General features: G+C 43.8%; 2 protein-coding genes across 2 annotated transcripts; both read left to right on the top strand.

The window, feature by feature from the left end:
- Positions 1 to 5217: 5217 nt before the first annotated feature.
- LOC147400369 (uncharacterized) lies at positions 5218 to 9773 on the top strand. Its single transcript, XM_086444578.1, has 7 exons — positions 5218 to 5286; positions 6074 to 7204; positions 7290 to 7448; positions 7534 to 7923; positions 8009 to 8188; positions 8270 to 8329; positions 8413 to 9773. Exons 1-7 carry the CDS (start codon positions 5218 to 5220, stop codon positions 8605 to 8607), a joined length of 2184 nt encoding a protein of 727 aa, XP_086300704.1. The 3' UTR covers positions 8608 to 9773.
- Positions 9055 to 18679, top strand: LOC147400370 (uncharacterized). Its single transcript, XM_086444579.1, has 4 exons — positions 9055 to 9777; positions 9874 to 10014; positions 10089 to 10584; positions 18609 to 18679. The coding sequence occupies exons 1-4, from the start codon at positions 9055 to 9057 to the stop codon at positions 18677 to 18679; spliced, it is 1431 nt and encodes a 476-aa protein (XP_086300705.1).
- Positions 18680 to 20703: the final 2024 nt, after the last annotated feature.

The following is a 20703-nucleotide window of genomic DNA, read 5'->3' on the forward strand; positions in this document are numbered from 1 at the left end:
ATCTTCTTCTCGTATCCCTCTATTTTCTTTCCTTTTAATAGCCTTTAGAATGTAATGAAGAACCCTCCTTCATCCCGAGTAGATTGAACCTCAACCTTTGGGAATGGAATGCTTGAGACGATTTGATTGAAAAGATGAAGGTTGAAGCCCTTCTTTTTACCTACTTTTATCTCATGCATCATAATTGTACACCATGCACACATACCACACATGCTTAGCAATGAAAAAGAATTGTGTGGCTCTCTTGATGGAGCTAAAACACTAAGTTTCTAGCTAAGCATGCATGCATTAAGGTTATAGATCTAAGGGAACTCCATCAATGGAATTTCTTTAAAATCCTAAACCAACATTTCAATTCATGCAAAAGTGTGTTGTCTCCATAAAATATCCTCTCCCATAGGATATTTCTTATGTTAACATTAACATCAAATCCTCTTTCAAAGAGGTACATACTCACTATATGCACACACCACTCCATTCATCTCATGTATTTTTGTTATTATGATATTCTTTTTAAAAATGATCAAATTTAAAAGGTAAATCACCTTAGGTGGAGAGAATGGGGTGCCTAACACCTTCCCTATTCTCTAACCGAATCTCCTTACCTAAATTTTAGGTAGACCATACCTTTTTCAAGAATGAAAGTCACTATAATGTCATGAAAAAATGACTTTTCAAAAAAATCGATTCGGGTGCCCATTCACACCCATTTCCAAAAAAGAATGGTGGCGACTCCAAACCACGTAGTATGGAGGTTCAAAAATGAACACTCTCATGTCTATACTTAGCCAAGCCCCTATGATTGTTAACATCACATTTAAATATTTTGAAAGTTCTCTCCTCCCAAGTCACATATTCATGTTCTTTGCAATAGAGGGAGAAAGGTTTATCTTCCTACTCCAAAAGATAAGGATTTTCATCTTCTAAGGAGTTAAATTCTTCTAAGTCCATTGACTTTAGTCTTACTTGATTAACTTTAAGATTTTGACTTTAGTCTTACTTGATTGACTTTAAGATTTTGACTTTAGTTTTACTTGATTGACTTTAATTTTCATTAGGATTTCACTTTACATTAATTAATATTTTAATTATTAATTTTAAAATTTTTAATTATTAAAATTGTAAAATTATCGTTTTACCCTCGGAGAGGACTTTTTGCATTTTAACTCATTTTTCAATGTTCTAAGATGTTTTGGAATCGATTTTTCATAAGGAATTCAATGGGAATATTAGTTTGTATCATTTATGAAATTTTTTGTGTGAAATGGTCGTGAACTTTATGAGGGGCATTTTCGTAATTATATCAAATTTTGTGAAAATTGACGAAATGATTTATTTGATTTCGATTTGTTGTTTTATGTATTTGAAAGGGTTTTTCTAAGCATAATGTAGGCTCTAGGAATGTTTTGAGGTTAAGGGTATTTTGATAATTTAGTCATTTTTTAGTGATTTTTATCGTGAAGCTTCTTTTTGTTGGTAAGATGATGATTTCTACGTTTTTTGATTTATATTTTCCTAGCGTAGTGTGATTTCTATAGTTTTATCAGTTCAAGATACCTCATCCGAATTTCTGAAACATATCTAGTAACAAATAAAGTATTAGAGTAAACATCCATCATTAGGAACCGTTACAATCGGGTTGACGAGTTGATTAATCTAGCGAATGCAAAAATGAGGTGTCTACAAATGCCCCTCTTTGGCAAGGGTTGAAGCAAACTAGATAGTAAATCTATTTTAGTAGATAATGCGATATCTAAAAAAGCTAGTGACAGTTCATTTTGCAGCCTGATTTAACAATTCGTTAGGGCATTCAGATCCTTGAGGGTAGAACTCTCCCCAAACTAAAAAGTTATTAGGTTCTTGAGCGCGAACCCTCACTAACGGTGTCAGATCCTTGAATTTTAGAAAATTCTCCTTTATTAATGAAACAAATGTACAAGTGTGCGCACTTAAAATCTGAGATAAATCGCAGAGGGTCTAAGTGAAAACTGAGTAAAATCCGAGACAACCCTCGATGGCACCTAGTTGAGCATAATCTGAGCATACCCTCGGCGATAACTGGCTGAGCATAATCCGAGCAAACCCTCGGCAGGAACTAGCTGAGCATAATCCGAGCAAACCTACGACGGCAATTGACTGAGCATAATCCGGGCTGAGTATAATTCGAGCAAAACCCTCGGTGGCAACATAATTCGAGAAAGAATGGACAATTCTAGGAAATAATGACTGGATCTAGGAGCTCTACTCTACCTACTCTAGGCGAAAGAGTACTGAACTATTTTTTTTAGTAAAATCCAATATGAGATCAGAAATGCTTTTGTTTGAACTTCAAGATTTTTTCCAAAAATTTTATGAATTTAAAACCTGAGTTATTATTTTTTTTAAAACTCAAGGGTTTTAGAAAATTTGTTATCAAGAGGGTAACCTTAAGTTTAGGATTCCTTTTATCTTTTAGGATTAATATTGCTCCAAAATAAAATGCCCCTAGTTTGACAATAAACATGGCATTGGAGATAATTGAATACATCATGCAAAATTAAAAAAAATGTTCGTAATATAAATACGAAACTACATATTTAGAGGAAAAAGAAAATGCCCCTTATATGAAGGTTTGGAATATTTGATTACCATAAGCGCAATAAAGATCCAACTTTTAATTAATTTTATTGAAGATTTTGAGTCAGGCTCAAAAGAACAAAATATTTCTGTGGACACGGGATTTCGAATATTCTTCAAACATCCCTCCACTTTGGGGTGTTTTGGAGTCGCCACCATTCAAATTGGAAATGGGTTGTGAATGGTCACCCGGATTTGTATTTTTGAAAAATCATGTCATTTTTCCATTTTTTTGTTGACTCTCGTAAGATAAGGTGTATGTGGTCCAACCTCGATTCAAGGTAAGGGGGTCCATTTATGGAGTAGGGAAGGTGTTAGGCACCCTACTCCATCCACGTAATGTGGTAACCTCGGATTCGGTTTTTTGAAATTAAAAGAAAATAAAAATGAAAGAAAATCGATATGTGCCCTCAAGTGTGAGGGGCTTCGATGTTGGTTCAAATCATTGAGGGCACCCTTATGAAGAAGGGGCCCTTTGGTGATTTAAACCATAGTGGTGTGTGCAAATGTGTAGGAAAGGGGTGAGTAGAAGAGGGAAGTTGGGGGGGGTGTCCTTTTGTCAAACCCACCTTGACCTTCCTTGACTTCCTTTGACTTTCCTTGACTTCTTTTCCTTTGCTTGACTTGTTGGAGAGAAGGTTGAGAGTTGAGAGTTGAGAGTTGAGTGTTGAGAGTAGAGTAGGAGTAGAGAGTTGTAGTGTTTTGAGGATTTTTTTCTCAAATTTTTATTAGGTGTTGTAAGAGGAGAATGGAGGGGTTTTTATAGAGGTTGGGATGTATTTTAAGGGTATAATGGGGTGAATGAAGAGAGTAATGGATAATGGCATGGGTTTGAGATGAGAGGGGTATGAAATTTAAGATGGAAATAAGGGTAGTTTTGTAATGAGGGAAATGGGTTATGTTTTAACCCAAATGGTTTGGATCTTACCCAAATCCATTTGGGTAGAGTGTTTGGTGGGGTGAGATGAGTGATGGTTGATGGGTGTAAGAGAGTTGTTTGGAGAATGAGTGTAGAGATGGTTGAAGAGGTAAGGTGTTAGATTTGAGAGGATGTGTAGTGTAAGAGGTTGATTGGTTGGATTTTAGGAGAGGTGAAGGGATGATGACATGTGGCAAATGGGGGAGATGATGAGATTGGTTGATTGGTGATGGTGGTTAGATGATTAGAGAGAAGAGTATGGGGGTGATGATGGAGGTATGGGTTGGGTTGGGGTGATTTTGTGGGAGTGTTTTAAGGGAAAGTGATGGATAGATATGGGTGGTTGATAGTGTTAGAGAATGGGGAATAGGTTAGGGTATGTAAGGTATGGGTTGTGAGGTGGGTGGTTGATGATGAGAGGATGGGGAATAGGTTAGGTTAGGGTAGGGTTATGGGTTGAGTTGTTGGTTGTTGATGATGAGAGGATGGGGAATAGGTTAGGTTAGGGTAGGGTTATGGGTTGAGTTGTTGGTTGTTGATGATGAGAGGATGGGGAATAGGTTAGGTTAGGGTAGGGTTATGGGTTGAGTTGATTAGATGAGGGAGGTGGAAGGGGATGATGACATGTGTCATCTCTTGGTGATTGGTTTGATGTGATGATGGTGGGTTGGATTGGATTTGGGTAGTGAATTGGGCTTAGGTTAGGATTTGGGCTTAGATTGGGTTGGGTTAATGTTGGATAAAGTAGTTTGGGTTTGGGTGTGGGCTTGGATAGGGAATTGAATGGTAATGAGGATGGACTTGGATTTAATAAGAATGATTGGGCTTGGGTGGAATAGATGGTTTTGGGATTCATGGGCCACGTGAATAGGATTGGCCCATTTATTTTGAGGAAAACAAGACTTTTGAAGGTATGGGCTTTGAGGGCCCAATACGGTTTTTATTTTTGTTTTTGGGTATTTTGGCGTCGAGGGCCCGCTCAAATTCGGGTGTCTACAGTTGCCCCTCTTTGCAGGAATTGCGTGCAAAGAACTGCAAAGAATAGACGAAACCCTGATTTGTGCGGGTCCGAGGATTTTGCTCAGACAAGTTTTTGAAAACACCGATTTCATTTGATAGATAAGAGATGGCTAGAAGTGGTTACCCAAGCACGGGGTCTGACAGGGCGCCGGTTGATTTCCTCGACCTCGTGGCGCGGAGCTCGTGTGAGGTCTTGGATTTGTGGTGATTTGAGAAAAACTTTGACTTAGGTATTTTCAACGAGTCTTTAAGCAGTTGATTTTGGCTTTTGCAAGAATACCATTTTGATTTTTTTGATTTTTTGATTTTTTGATTTTTTTTTTTTTTTCTTTTTTGATGATTTTTTTTTCTTTTTTGATGATTTTTTTTTTTTGTGGTCCGTTCTTGAAGCACGGACTGTTTAAATCTCATTCGGTCCGTGCTTCAAGCACGGACTCTATTTTTAATATTTTCGGTCCGTGCATGAAGCACGGACTGCGCAAAATTAATTCAGTCCGTGCTTCATGCACGGACCAGAACATTTTTAAAAATCGAACGTCGCGCCTAGACGTTTCACTTGGCTGTTCTTCTCCGTTTTCTCCTCTGGTTCTTCGTCTTCTCCTCTGATTCTTCGTCTTCTCCTCTCTCATTTCTCTCTTGCGTGCTTGGGTGGTCGAAGAGACATGTCGGGCGTGTGGATACTTGGATTTGGAGCACTCTTGGTACTTCTTTGGATTATTCCTTCGATAGAGGTTAGTTCATCTTCTCCTTTTAGATTAATTTCTTTTTGATTTTGCAAACCTTTATCGCATGATTACCTGCTTCAAACAATCCATGACAGACACACAAACCTCGTTGCATGCATGCTTGTTAGACTAGGATTCTTGTTTATGCCTTTTCCATGTTTGTCTTCTTCAAAATTTTTATAGCATGAAAACCTGGTTGTATGCTTATTTCCGATATTTCTTTCACTTTGTTTGTTCACATGTGATCATGAAATTCTGTTATGTGTGCATTGTGACTTTATTTCGTTTTTCATGCTCTTTTGGATGTCTTCATTGCTTGTGAAATGTTCAAGGCACGATTATAGCGATTTATTATTTTGTTTCGCATGCTTTTGCTCTTTTAGAACCCGTTGGATTCGCCTTGGACTTCGGAGTAGGTTCCTTAGATGTAGGTGAGATTTATTGGTGGTGGGCTTTGGGAAATGATTGGGACAATGGTTAGGCAATCGGATGGAGTGATTTGAGTGCTATTAGGGGAGGTTAGGCATAGGTTGTGGTTGGTTTTCGAGATTCGAGTTGGTGAGGCATGGTTAAAGATGGATGGAATCTTGATTTATGGGGGGTACTCGAGGTGATGGTGTAGCTTCGATCAGTGGGGTGCCTTGCGAGGGTCAAGGTTGGTTTGGTTTAGGTTGGTTTTATGGGTTCGAATGGAGTCGTAGCTTTGGTCTTGGTTTAGGTCCATGGGTTCGATCGCCGTTAAGGTTTTTGGTTTAAGTAGGCATCTTATTAGGTAGCTGGTTTTCTCATGTAGACGGCGCGCACTCGTGGAAGTAGGGCTGCATTGATTGGCGAGGCTGGAGATAGATCGACTGCGAGGACTCGATATGAGCAGGAGACTGTCAGGGAGTCGCCTATGGAGGAGGCGACTCAGTCCTCATCGAGCAGCTCGTCATCAGACAGTGAGACAGAGGCTGGTGACTCAAGACGTCGGGCTACCGTCCGACGAGTGCCTAGCAGGAGTAGGACTGCAGAGGCGGCAGGCAGAGGTGGTGGTGGTGGCCGAGGTGATGGTGGTAGTAGCAGTGGTGGTCGCGGTGATGGTAGTAGTGAGGGTGGTAGTGGTCGAGGTGGCAGTGGTAGTCGAGGTCGAGGGGTAGAGGGAGCTCGCGCTTCGATTCCCGCAGAGGCCAGAGAGGGTGTAGTGGATACTCCTCTTCTCACTGGATTGAGCAGGCACGTCTCGATGTACGTGCGGATGGACGTGCCGACCCCTTACCCATCCAGCAGCTACAGGGGCAGTTGGAGGACTTTTATGCTAGAGTTCTCCCAGTTTACTGAGGATCTGAGGGGTCAGTTTACTCGGGCCGGCTTCGGAGCTTTCTTGAGGATTCCATATTTTAGGTCAGACCGACCTATTTTTGTTGCGATGATGGAGAGGTGGTTTCCGGCTACGCACACATTTCATATGCCAGAGACCGAGATTGGCATCAGGCCATCCGATTTTGTGACCATCACCGGGATCTCTATGGAGGGAGAGGCCATTTTTCCTCATATGTTACCGTTAGGCGAGGTTGCCGAGTTGATTGGGGCTCCCTATATTCCAGCTGGCGAGGTCGGCAAATTGCATAGGCTGGGTATGCGGTTTTTGTGGTCGACCCTAGGTCAGGGGGGTCGGACCGTGAGGCGAGGAGATGCCGATTTTGCTGCAGTCTTCCGCCTCAGTTTTCTGCTTTTGTTGGGGAGTTGTTTCTTCTTGGAGGACGACTCTACTGTGATGACATGGTTTCTCCCTTTTCTTCGAGACATCCACCGAGTAGCTACCTATGACTGGGGGAGTCTGATTTATGGCACCATCCTAGGTGGCTTAGATCGCATCGTGGAGGGTATCACTTCCCCACGAGGTGGCGGTATCTCTGCCAGGTTCTTCTGGCCTTTTATCGAGGTACTTTGCTTCTCAACCCTTGAACTTTTGGCTTCTTACTTCTTACGATCTATCGGTCTGATCTTGTTGCTTCATTTTCTTCCAGCTTTTTGTACATGTACACTTTCCCTACTATCTTCCTGAGATGCGCCATCCGGATGAGGGCTACCCCCTCGGTGCTTTTTGGGCGACTCGAGACGGGCGTACTATCAAGAGCAATGCCCGTAGCGCTCGGGCCCACTTTGACAGGTGCAGGCTTCATGAGGTGAGTAACTTCTTTTGGTTTGTAGCGCTAGAGCTTCTTTCCAATATGTTAGAATCTCATTGTTTCCCTTCTCTTTGTTGTGCAGATATTTTCAGTTACCTTTCCGGACCTTCCTCAATCGGTCCAGGAGCGCCGAGAGGTGTGGGCAGCCTTCGATCGGGACATGAGACGGGAGATATATCCCAGCTTCATTGGTCGTCTCCTCTATGTGTATTACTTTGGGGAGCGGCTATTCTTTCAGCATGACCGGTCTCTCAGTATCCCCGCAGCTCCGGTGACGCCTTCTTCTATGGATCTGTCGGCTGAGGAGTACTTGGCCCAGGTCGGTGGGGTACCAGCGCGAGGGCTTCTAGTGGAGGGTGATTATATCAGTTGGTTTAGGACCGCCTCCATTGGTTGCCTGATGCCTGCTATGCCCATGCGTGCCGGGGTTACTGAGATTGGTGGAGTCTTCATCCGGGAGCACGATGACACCGTGAGTCCTAACTTTTCTCTTCTTCTTATCTTCTGATTCTCCATGTCTGTTCAAGTCTAATTTTCTACTTTTTTTTTTTTTTCAGATTGACGATCTGCGTCGCCTCCGGGAGGGGTATAGTGTGATCGAGGCCCAGGCGGCCCGTTGTGCTGAGATGGAGGCTCGGTGGAGAGCGGCTCAGGCAGAGGTGGCAGCTCAGGCCGAGCGTATTCATGAGCTAGAGATGAGGCTGGCCATGAGGGAGTCTCGTGCACAGGCTGAGATGGTACGTTCTTCTTTTCCCTTCTTTCAATTCAGTATTTCTACCACTGTAGGCTGATTGCTTTGTTTTCTTGTGATGTTTCAGGACTATCATCGACGCCATGATGGGGCCAGCACATCTGCTCATCCACCACCTCCTACTCAGGTACATTTAATTCCAGTTATCTTCTTTCACTAGCCTGCTTGCATATTTGCCTGTCATTTGAGTGCATCTGTTTATCTTTTCAGGCTTCGGATGGCGCCGGACCTTCTACCCGACCCCCAGCTTTTACTGTAGATTCTTCTGATATGGGCTTAGGGATGCATGATCTGCCTGCCTCTTCGGGTACCGGCTCTGTCTTCTCCGGTCTGAGGGACGTAGATCTTTCTGGTGTTGATTCTGCTGCTCGAGATGCTCCTGGATCAGATGATGATAGATCTTAGGATGTATTTATGAATATACATGTATATATCTTTTTGTATTTTGTGCACATTGTATAACTCATTTTGATTATATATATGACATTGTTTATTTCATTTTGGATCCTCTTGCAAAATGGTGATTATGACCGTCGTTGAGCCACTGAGGCCGGGGAGTAGTAACATCAAATAATTAGGGTTTGTGGGCCCCATTTTCCGTTAATTCATCATTTTGAATGTACTGGTCCGTGCATGAAGCACGGACTGCGCTAATTTTGAACGGTCCGTGCTTCATGTACGGACTGTTTGAATTTTGAACGGTCCGTGCTTGAAGCACGGACTTAAGTGAATTTACTCAGTCCGTACTCCATGTACGGACCAGAACCTTTTCTTTTGCCTTTTAACTCACAGACCTTCCTTTGGTCATTCTCTTTCACGATTTTACAGATTTCACCCCCACTAGGGCAGCAAATGGAGCCCACTCATGCTTTGGAGGGTTCCACCAACTTCGATCTTATGGTTGAAAGCTCATCTCCCGCTCTTGAAGGTAACTTCAACCTTCCCAATCTCAAAAGGTACGCCGTTATAGACCCATTTTTACATCAATGGCTTAGTTCCATGACTCATGAAGAGAGAGCTAGGTGGGATTCCAACAAGCTTGGCTTCACTCTCTCTTTGTCGAAGGTCACTATCATGTGGGACTTGATAGAGGCTCTTATGGGATTTTGGGTCCCAGAGCTCAATTTATTTCGCTTTGGAGACAAAGAAATGACTCCTACGATTGAGGAGTTTGAACGGATACTTGGCCTTAGCCAATCGCCTAGGGTGGTTGTACCACCCTTACGAGAAAGTTATAGGAAAGAAGCATCGGGATTCTTTGGGGTCACCAAGCAACAACTAGGACGGATTGATGGGAACTCAAATCTACTCAAGGTTTCTAAGGAATTTTTGCTTCGATGGCTTGGGGATACGAGTTCCCCATCTCGTTTTGACATTTTGACCTTGGTGGTAGTGAACCAACTTTTGTTCCCTCGAAATGATGAGTATGTGAATCTAGCTTTGATAAGCGTGCTCGACCAAGTGCGACAAGGTTTTAGGTTGGCTCCTATGCTTCTAGGAGAAACCTATTTGTCTCTCACGGCTTGTTCGAGCGGGAGAGAACGAGTATATCATGGGTGTGCTCCATTGTTGCAGGTAATTTCCTTTTCAAATTTGGAAACATCATGATTAGAGTTGAAGCTTTTAAATTTTGAGGCATTGTGATTAGAGTTGACTTCCCTTTTTGTGCAGCTTTGGTTCTTCGATCATTTGACTTTAACTACTCCCATTAGTCGTCCTTTCAACGTCCATGCTGATTTAGTGGCTTTGATGAACAAACGGAAACCTCCTGTCCATTCTGGTGGCAAGTTGGGTTGGTTTGAGGTTTGCAAGGTATGCCAGATGAAGAGATACGTTGGTTAGGCACCTTCCAGCCTTCGACTTCACCTGTTCTTTCCTTTTCCCAGAGTTGTTTTGCCATACTGATTGGATTGACTGGGGCTACTCACTACATCCCTCTTCGTGTGTTGCGGCAATTTGGTGAAGAACAGGGTATAGTGACTCATGGAGATTTTGGAGAATGGGTCGGGTCTTTTTCTCCTTCTCCCCCCTCATGGCAATTGCGTAATCGGTTAGAGAAAGCTTGGAAGAACGTGGTGACTCTTGATCATCCTGTATTTCCGGGTTATTCTTTTCAAAACTACCAACTTTGGATGCAACAACAGATTGCTGAGAGAACTTGTGCCACGCCTTCAGTTCAAGGGAGGTCTTCTGGTTCTCATTCCTCTGACCACCGTGATCGACTGGCGGAGATGAAGGTGTCTCATAAGCGGATTGAGAAGATTTGGTTGCGTTCTGAGAATGACCTGAAGAACCAGATAGCTCGACTCGAGTTTTTGAAGAATGAAGAGTCTTCTATCCTGAGGGCGGAGATTGATGATCTCCGGGAGAGACTTGCTCAAGGTCCCTGTTTTGATGCCTTTGCATCTTACTTGGTGAGTCGTGATGCTTCCGACGCTGAGGTGGTAATGATGGGGCAAGCTGCCCGCATTCGTGCGTTAGAAGAGAGACTTGATTCCTTCTTCATTTCTCGTCGTGATGTGTGATTGGCACCATTTTTTTTTCTTTTTCAAAACGTAATGTAAAACTTTTGAAATGAAAGGAAAATAGGTTTTTTACTTACTTGGCCTCAGGTGTATCTATTGCTTTGAAAACATGATGTTTGAATAAGTCCTAGATTTTTCATCATCGGCCAAAATAGTAGTTTTGAAAACATTTGAATTTTTGGTGATTTGTCTTTGTCGAATTGATATTGTAGATCCAAAATATGAAGACTTTTTAAAAACCTTTGTTATCTCGATGATATTTGTGTTTTTGCCAACTACTGAGGATATAGATGTCAGCAGTTCTCAGGCTCTTTTAGAGTCATCCCCAGTGCCCCAGTACTGGGTGAATATCGATTGAGCATGGGACTTAGGATTTTGGGAAATTTTCGCCGTTCACAGTTTATACTCATGCGGGCCAGGAGTTGTTTTTTTTTTTTTTTTTTTTTTTTTTTTTTTTTTTTTTTAATTTTGATTCCCTTATTGCCCCTGGTGCCAGTTACGGTTTTCACCAGACCCGGTTTCCACATTTTTGCGCATCGATGCCTTTTTGGGTTTTCATCGTGCCGGTGGTTTTGATCTTGCCATAGTCTGATTCTTTTACTCATAGCGCCCTTTCGGGTTTTCACTATGCCCTTTCAGACTATGCTTGTATTTTTTTGGATTTTTACATTGCAAATCTTGTTTGGAGCCTCTGTGTCTTTGTGGCTTGGTGACTCAAGTTGAGCTGCGAGATCGGCGACTCTACTCTTGTAGTGGTACTCTTTCTTGAGTAACAGATCTAGATTCCCCTCTCGAGTTTGCTGACGACTATTCGTGGCTCGGCAACTCAAGTTGAGCCGCGAGATCAATTACTCTACACTTCGAGTACTCTTTTTTTTCGAATATCCGACCTGGACTCCCCTCTCGAATCTTCCAACGACTAGCAAGACTTTGGGGTCCGGACCAAGTCGCAAGATCATTGGTGCTGCCACCGTCATTATGATGCCTTAGAACATTCCCTGATCCGAAAGGACTTTTGGTGGGACGAAATGTTGGCTAAGGCTAAGTGTATGGAAAGGTACAAAAGAGGTTAAGGTCTGAGTTTATCTAAAGTGGGCTAGACATGGGGTTCGTCTATTTTTGTTTCGAAAAGGTGATCTATGTCTCCTCCCAGCGTCTCTCGAACTTGTTTAGGCTGGAGATTTGGGTCGAGCTCAGATCAAATGTCCGAGTTTTTGAATTTTTTTGATTTTTTTGTATTTTAGCCGTTCACAGTTTATCCTCATGCGGGCCAGGAGTATTTTGACTTTTTGATTTTCTTTTCTTTTGTCTCTTTTCTTTTCGTTTTTTTTTTTTTTTTTTTTTTTTTATATAACGTTGACTTGCCCCAGTCTTGGGTTAAGAAATGAATGTGATGGCTCAAAGGGGTTGACTAGGGTTAGATAGTTTGTTTGGGATAGCAAAGATGGCCTTTCGTCATCTCAGGGTCAGATCTCAAGCGTAGTATTTTTTAACGGTGTCAGCATTGATCGGCTGAGGGAAGACTTGTCCGTCCATTTCTGTAAGGATCAAAGCTCCTCCCGTCATTACCTTCTGCACAATGAATGGTCCCTCGTAATTTGGTCTGAATTTTCCCCTAGCATCTTCTTGTATTGGTAAGATCTTTTTCAAGACAAGGTCTCCTGGTGAGAAATTTCGAGGTTTGACTTTCTTGTTGTAGGCCCGTGCGATTCGTCTTTGATAGATTTGGCCATGACAAATAGCTGCGAGACGTTTTTCCTCTATCAGATTTAGTTGATCAAATCGGGCTTGAACCCATTCTGTTTCATCCAACTCTGCTTCTTTTAAGATCCGGAGGGAGGGAATCTCAACCTCGACGGGTAAGACTGCTTCCATTCCATACACCAATGAGTACGGAGTTGCCCCAGTTGAGTTCGAAATGAAGTCCGATAAGCGTGAAGGGCGAAAGGCAACATGTCGTGCCAATCCTTGTAAGTGACTGCCATTTTCTCGATGATTCTTTTGATGTTTTTGTTGGCGGCCTCAACTGCTCCGTTCATTTTGGGTCTATACGGTACAGAATTGTGATGAGTGATTTGAAAGTCTTCGCACATCTTGATCATGTCCTTGTTTTTGAAGTTCTTGGCGTTGTCTGTCACTAACCCACTGGGAAGCCCATATCTGCAGATAATATTGTTCTTAACAAACTTCAGAACACTGCTCTTTGTGACATTGGCATAAGAAGCTGCTTCTACCCATTTTGTAAAGTAATCGATAGCGACTAGGATGAAGCGGTGCCCATTTGAAGCTTTTGGCGAAATCTGTCCAATAACGTCCATGCCCCAGAGTGAGAAGGGCCAGGGAGTAGTCATGTTGTGCAATTCTGATGGTGGCGCGTTGATCTTATTGGCATAGATCTGGCAGAGATGGCATTTACGGACATGTTGATAGCAATCACTTTCCATTGTTGTCCAGTAATATCCCATTCTCATGATTTTCTTAGCAAGCATGTGACCATTCATGTGAGGTCCGCAGACTCCACCATGTACGGTTTCGATCAGTCGTTTTGCTTCTATTTCTGCCACACATCGGAGTAGGACTTCATGATGTGATTTCTTGTACAGAATGCCATTGCTTAGGAAGAATTGGCCTGCTAGCTTCTGAATAGTCCTTCGATCATTAGACGTTGCGTCTGATGGGAGAGTTCGGTCTTCGAGATAGGCTTTGATGTCTGAGTACCAAGGCTTTTCTTCAGATTCTTCAACTTCGACGGGTAGGCAGTAAGCTGGCTCATCTTGAAGTCCAATCTCAATAGGGTCAATGACTAAGTCTTCTGAGATACTGATCATGGAAGCGAGCGTTGCTAGTGCATCAGCAAATGATTCTTAGCTCTCGGCATATAAGTGAATGAGATTCTATCGAAGCATGAGCTTAGCTCTTCGAGATACTCATGGTAAGGGATCAATCTCTGTTCTCGGGTTTTCCATTCTCCAGTTGTCTGATAGACTACTAGGCTCGAGTCTCCGAAAACATCGATCTCATCTACCTCAAGATCTAGTGCTGCTTTCAACCCTGCTATGCATGCTTCGTATTCAGCTTCGTTGTTAGAACATTGGAACTTCAGTCTGATTGCAATTGGCACGTGGGACCCATCTGGTTTAATCAGACTGCCCCTATTCCGTTCCCCTTTTGATTTGCTGCTCCGTCAAAGTACATTTTCCAGCCTGGTTCTTCGTCATCATCCTCAATCTCAGTGAGCAATATGGCTTCGTCAGGAAAGTTTGTCTTCAATGGTTCGTAATCAGGCAATGGATGCTCGGCTAAGTGGTCGGCGATGGCTTGCCCTTTGATGGCCTTTTGAGTGACATAGGTGATGTCAAACTCAGATAATAGTAATTGCCATTTCGCAGTACGACCTGTCAGTGCTGGTTTTTCGAAGAGATACTTGAGCGGGTCCATTCGAGCAATGAGCATGGTCGAGTAGCTGAGGAGATAGTGGCGTAGTCGTTGGATGCCCAGACCAATGCGCAGCAAGTCTTCTCGAGTGCCGAATACTTTGCCTCATAATCAGTGAACTTTTTGCTGAGATAGTAAATGGCTTGCTCTTTTCTGCCTGACTCATCGTGTTGCCCCAGTACACAGCCCATAGACGTTTCTTGCACCGAGATATACATCAGTAAGGGTCGTCCTGGCGTAGGAGGAACCAAGACTGGTGGATTGAGCAAATATTTCTTTATCTTGTCGAAGGCTTCTTGACAGTCTTCGTTCCATGCTTTCGGCATATCTTTTCTGAGCAGCTTAAATACTGGTTCACAAATAGGCGTGAGTTGCGCGATGAATCTGCTGATATACTGTATTCTACCCAGAAATGCTCGACGTCCTTTTCTGATACCGGTGCTTTCATTTCGAGAATGTACTTGGTCTTTGCTGGATCTATCTCAATGCCTCTTCTACTGACGATGAAGCCTAGCAGTTTGCCTGATGTTGCCCCGAATACACATTTGCTGGGTTGAGCCTTAAGCTGTATTTCCTTAGCCTGTCGAACAGTTTCTTGAGATTTATCAGATGATCTTCTTCTATGCCGATTTAGCGATCATATCATCTACGTAGACTTCCATTTCTTGTGGATCATGTCGTGGAATAAAGCCGTCATTGCACGTTGATAGGTTGCCCCTGCATTTTTAAGTCCAAATGGCATGACTTTGTAATGAAAAGTGCCCCAGGGTGTAATGAATGTTGTCTTCTCTTGGTCTTCTTCTGCCATTTTAATCTGATTGTACCCGGAGAAACCATCCATGAATGAGAACATACCATGCCCCGCTGTGCTATCGACTAGAGTGTCGATGTGAGGTAGTGGAAAATCATCCTTAGGACTGGCTTTGTTCAAATCCCGATAGTCGACACACATTCTTACTTTCCCGTCCTTCTTTGGTACCGGAACGACATTGGCTAGCCATTCGGGGTACGTGGAGACTGCGAGAAATCCTGCTTGAAACTGTTTCATCACTTCGTCTTTGACTTTGAGTGTCCATTCTGGCTTGAGTCTTCTCAACTTTTGTTTGATCGGCTTGCTCCCAGGTGCGATCGGCAACTTATGAACAACAAGATCCGTGTCCAAACCGGGCATATCTTTGTAGGACCAGGCGAAGATGTCTTGATAGTTACGCAATAGTTCAATCATTTCTTCTTTCTGCTGAGGGGTTAACAAGGCTCCGATTTTCACAACACGTGGGTCATCTTCAGTGCCGAGATTAACTGAGTCTGTATCCTCAATGTTTGGCTGAACACCTTTTTCATGTCGTTCTAACAGGTCCTTGATTTCTTTAGGAGGGTATTCCACTTCGTCCTCAGACTCTTCCTCAATTCCCATGAGATCGAAGTCGAGTTCGAGATCGAAGTCATACTCATCCTTTTCATATTCTGTTCTGTCCAAAGGTCCATCCGATTGAGACAAACCCCTTAAATTCTGAGAAAACTCTTTTTTTGGTTTTTGGAATATATCTATTTTTTTGAGATTTTGAAAACTTTTTGATTTTTTTGTTTTTTGTAGACTTTTTGATTTTTTTGGTTTTTGAAGACTTTTTGATTTTTTTGATTTTTGAGTGCTATTTTCCGGACATCTGAAATAAGAAGAACAATCATGCATTAGTAAAGATAGGGAGCCCTCAAAACAGTCTTTACCCGAGGACGAGGGCTCGTTATGATCCTCGGGCAAACTGATGTTGCCTAACGGCGTTTTTTTTTTGAGGCTATGGTAGCCTCAAGGGTTAGAGGGAATTCTTCCCAATTGTGTAGTGTCTCCCCTTCTCTGAGGGGGCGGATGAGATGTGAAAGTGATTTGTTGGGTGATTCGATTGGTGGTTCGGAGATAACCATGATCTCCGATTGATCATTGTTGTTGTCAGGTTGGGGCACAGTCCCTCCCAAACTCGGTGGGATGACGACTGATGCCCAGTCAATGCCGGTGGGAAAAGGTGATTCGTTCCCTTGGCTGGTAATGATTTCTACTTCGATGGATTTTGGAGCGGTCTCCGATGGACTTTCCTCGGAATCCCCATTGAACAAAACGTCAATGCCTTCTACGAAGGATGATTGGGACTCGACGATTGAGTCTTCTTGAAAGTGCAGTGGTGCGGTATTTACCGTTTTTACCCTTTTTGCCCGTGGTGGTTCTGATAAGTTGTCGGGTCTGATATGGGACTTTGAGAAGCTGACACTAATGTGAGGGACTCGGCCCGGGTTCCAACATTCGATTCCCGATTTTGCTTTCTTGCTAGTCGAAGTTCTTTCTTCTTTTCTTTCATTTCTGCTATATCCTTCTTTGTGGGCCTGAACCCTAGACCAAAATAAGGAGTATATTTGCTTGCTTCGACTGGTGTAGCTCTTCCTCTTCCCCCTGGTCCTAACCCTTGCTTGGGCCGGTAACCCCCCCTTTTCATGACCCGACCAACCATAAGGTTCGCACTCGATAGCTTTGCCTTTACCTTCTCCTTTCCCTTCTCGATGTGGTTGACAGCCGCGAATTGGTACGAATGGTAGAGTGCCTTGTCCTTCGTCATCTCTATATCAATGAATGGCACGTCTGGGGCTCTCCCAGCTGGAATAAGGTTCTCTGGCAATATTGATATCATCCTTTGCCCCATGATAAATTTGACTCTTTGGTGCAACGAGGAAGGCACAGCCCCGGCAGTATGGATCCAAGGTCTGCCCAGTAACAAGTTGAAGGTCGTTGGTATTTCCATGACTTCAAACGTCACTTCAAAGGTGCAGGGTCCTATTGTGATTGGTAGTTCTACTTCACCCAACGAGTCCCTTTTCGAACTATCGAAGCCTTGGACGACCTTGTTATTGGGTTTCACATGCGACCAATCGGCGTTCAGCTTTCGGAAGGTCTCAAGTGGACAAACATTAAGTGCTGAGCCGTTGTCAATCAGCACCCTGGCAACCATTATGCCCTTGCATATGACCATAATGTTTAGTGGCTCGACGTGCCCCGTTCCTTCAGGTGTAAACTCATTTTCTGTGAAGATAATAGGATTGGAGGCCATGATCTGGCTGACCGTTTGCTCTAACTGCGCTGGTGTCGTGGTCGAAGGTACATGTGATCCCCCTAGGACTTTCAACAATGCCTCTTGGTGCTCTTCTGATTTTTGTATTAGTCCTAGGATGCTGACTTGGGCTGGCTGCTTGTTCAACCTGTCTACTATATTATGCTCTCTCTTGAGGATGAGCTTAATAAAGTCTGTGGCTTCTTTGTCTGTCACTTTCACCTTTTCTTCCATCTTCTCATCCTTATACAACTTGCCTTTCCCCTTTGCTTTTCTTTTGTCTTCGTCGGTCACCTCTTCTGCAGTCTCTTTGCTTTCTTCCCTGATTTTCACCCCATTTTCTGACAATTTCTGGCACTTTCCCGCCCTGGTTATACGGCTGATATCAGCCACCATTGCTTTCTTCATTGTTTCGACCCCGGCGGTCGTGGTGATGGTGGTCTCATAGCTCCAAGGAATTGCCTGATCGGAGCTATATGGGAATGGTTTAGGTGAGTGTATGGTTATGGGGGGTGGATCGGGTTTCATATTGAGAATGAGAGGAGGTGGTGGTGATTTGGATGTAGTGCTGGTGGAAATTGGTGGAGTCGATGTAGTGTATGGGATGACGAGTGGTAGACGTGGAGATGAAGTGTATGGTATATGGAGGGGGGGTCGAGTTGATCCTTGTGGATATGGTGGTATGTACGGTATGACCAGAGGGGGTCGAGTCGAACTTTGATGATGGGGTGATCCATAAGGTATGACCAAAGGTGGTCGGGTGGTAGTATCTTGATGAGGGGATGGATGGTGAGGTTGGCCATTCTGAGAGGTAGCTGTGAATTCTGTGATGGATTTGTTGCATGGTGGTTGATCGTGTTAATTGTTGACATCTTTGATTTTTGGGTTAAGTGGACCCTGATTTTCGCTCCGACGGGTGCTATTAGATCTGAAGGATTGAAGTCAAATTCTTCGCAGATGACATTTACCCTGTGCCCACTCCCCTCCCCGTTATGAGTAGGTAGGGGGTTTTGATTGATGTTCTGTTGTTGGGGTGGGTTGGGAGGTCCATCCAGGATAAGAGCCTTCTTATCAATTAGATTCTGCACCTGATGTTTGAGCTGCCAGCATTGGTCTGTGGAGTGTCCAGGTGCACCCATATGAAATTCACAGAATAAATTGGGATTGTACCCTGGCCCCTTGACAGCCTCAGGATTTGGCGGACGTTTTGCAAGATACTCACCCCTAAGCAAGATTGGCAGTAACTCAGATAGTGTCATGGGTAACCTGGTAAATACTCTATTTACTCGGTTCGGTCTTGCTTGCTGATTCTGCCCATACTGTTGTGCTGGCTGTGCTGGCATGGCTTGTGGAGGAACTGTTCGGAAGGGATTCTGTGGTGCTGGAGCCCAAGCAGCTCGAGGTACTGGCGCCCAAGGTGCCTGAGGTGCCTGTGGCCTTTGAGCTGGTGCCTGAATGATGAGAGGTTGGTTGGGTTGTACATTATTGACCTGGGTATCCTCTTTCTTTTTGACAAAAGGCACTGATTTCTTTTGTGCCGAGGTCCCCGCTGCTGCACTCAAGGCTGTAAAGTCAAATATTAGACCAGTTCGGATCCCGTCCTCGACCCGGTCTGCTACTTGAACTAAGTTTGAGAAGGTGCCTGTAGTGTGTCCAACCAAATGAGTGTAAAAGGCATGCCCCAGTGTCGAGATAAACGTAGTGTTCATCTCCTGTTCAGTCATCGCAGGCCGCACTTGTGAGGCGGACTCTCGCCATCTCTGGGCATATTCTTTCACTGTTTCTTTATGTTTCCTCGTCATCTTAGCCATATCATTCCGATCCAGACCCACATCTGTATTGAACCGGTAATTGTGCCAGAACATTTCAGCCAAGTCCTGCCAACTCTTGATGAGTGTATGGTCCAATCCTGAGAACCACTTGAGAGCCGGTCCTGTCAAGCTTCTTTGGAAAAGTTGTACCAGCAGTCTGTCATCCTCGCCGTATTGGCACATTGATCCGCAATACAATTTGAGGTGTGACAGAGGACACCCAACACCATTATATTTCTCAAATTCCGGGCATTTAAACTTGGCCGGCAGCTGTGCGTTGGGATAGAAGCATAGGTCCCTGAATCTTGTTCCTCCCAGAGTATTTGTGCCTTTCATCCGTCGCATTTCCTCTTGGAGAGATTCAATCTGTCGGGCCATTTTGTCGTCAGTAGCACTCTTAGCTTCAGGAGCCCTAAAGTCACACTCGTCATCTGGGATCATCACGGGAGGTGGTGGGTTCTGTGGTATATAAAGCGGAGGACCCTGATATATTGGCACAGTAGGAGGTGGGGTGGTTTGTTGTTCTGGTCGTATTTGCTCAGGGGGTTCGGGGTTTGACCCGGATGCTTGATGCTGAGTTGCCTGTGCTTGCAGAAAATTGGTGCTACTCAAGACAGCCGCCAAGATTTGTTCCTGCCTTTTCGTTGTTTCTAACAGCTTTGCTATCATTGCATTAGCTTCGGCCAGTTCATTTGTCGCAGGTTGTGGTTCATCTGAGTTACTCATAGTTGATGAAGATGATCGGAGAAAGTATGGAGGCTTCTCAGGGAGTTTGTACTTTTTTCGTTTGGCCACCTGTGGGTACAGAAGACCAAGTGTTACTATCTTACTTACAAAAAGGGAAATGCATGATGTTTTATTAGGTCCGGTAATTATTATGGGATGGTACTCAAAAAGGGAAATTTAGTTAGGTGAGCTTGAAAATACGGTTCGTCAGCGCGGAGCTGGATTGTTTTTGAGAGAAAATAATTACATCAGCGCGAAGCTGGCATCGACACGGGGTCAGTAAAACGGTTTGAACAGAAATTACATCAGCACGGAGCTGGCATCGACACGGAGTCGGTAAATGTTTGAAAAGAAATTACATCAGCACGGAGCTGGCATCGACACGGAGTCGGTAAAACGGTTTGAAAAGAAATTACATCAGCACGGAGCTGGCATCGACATGGAGTCGGTAAAACGGTTTGAAAAGAAATTACATCAGCACGGAGCTGGCATCGACACGGAGTCGGTAAAACGGTTTGAAAAGAAATTACATCAGCACGGAGCTGGCATCGACACGGAGTCGGTAAGGTATTTTGAAAAGAAATTACCTCAGCATGGAGCTGGCATCGACACGGAGTCGGGAAAACATTTTGAAACGAAATTACATCAGCGCGGAGCTGGCATCGACGCGGAGTCGGTAAGACATTTTAAAAAGAAATTACCTCAGCACGGAGCTGGCATCGACACGGAGTCGGGAAAACATTTTGAAAAGAAATTACATCAGCACGGAGCTGGCATCGACACGGAGTCGGTAAAACATTTTTTAAAAAAAGGTAATTTCCTCAGCACGGGGCTGGCATCGACACGGAGTCGGGAAGACATTTTGAAAAGACATTACATCAGCACAGAGCTGGCATCGACACGGAGTCGGTA

This window comes from Akebia trifoliata, chromosome 6 (assembly GCF_017979445.1).
Source record: "Akebia trifoliata isolate Shusen 1 chromosome 6, ASM1797944v1, whole genome shotgun sequence".
In the NCBI taxonomy this organism is placed as follows: domain Eukaryota; kingdom Viridiplantae; phylum Streptophyta; class Magnoliopsida; order Ranunculales; family Lardizabalaceae; genus Akebia; species Akebia trifoliata.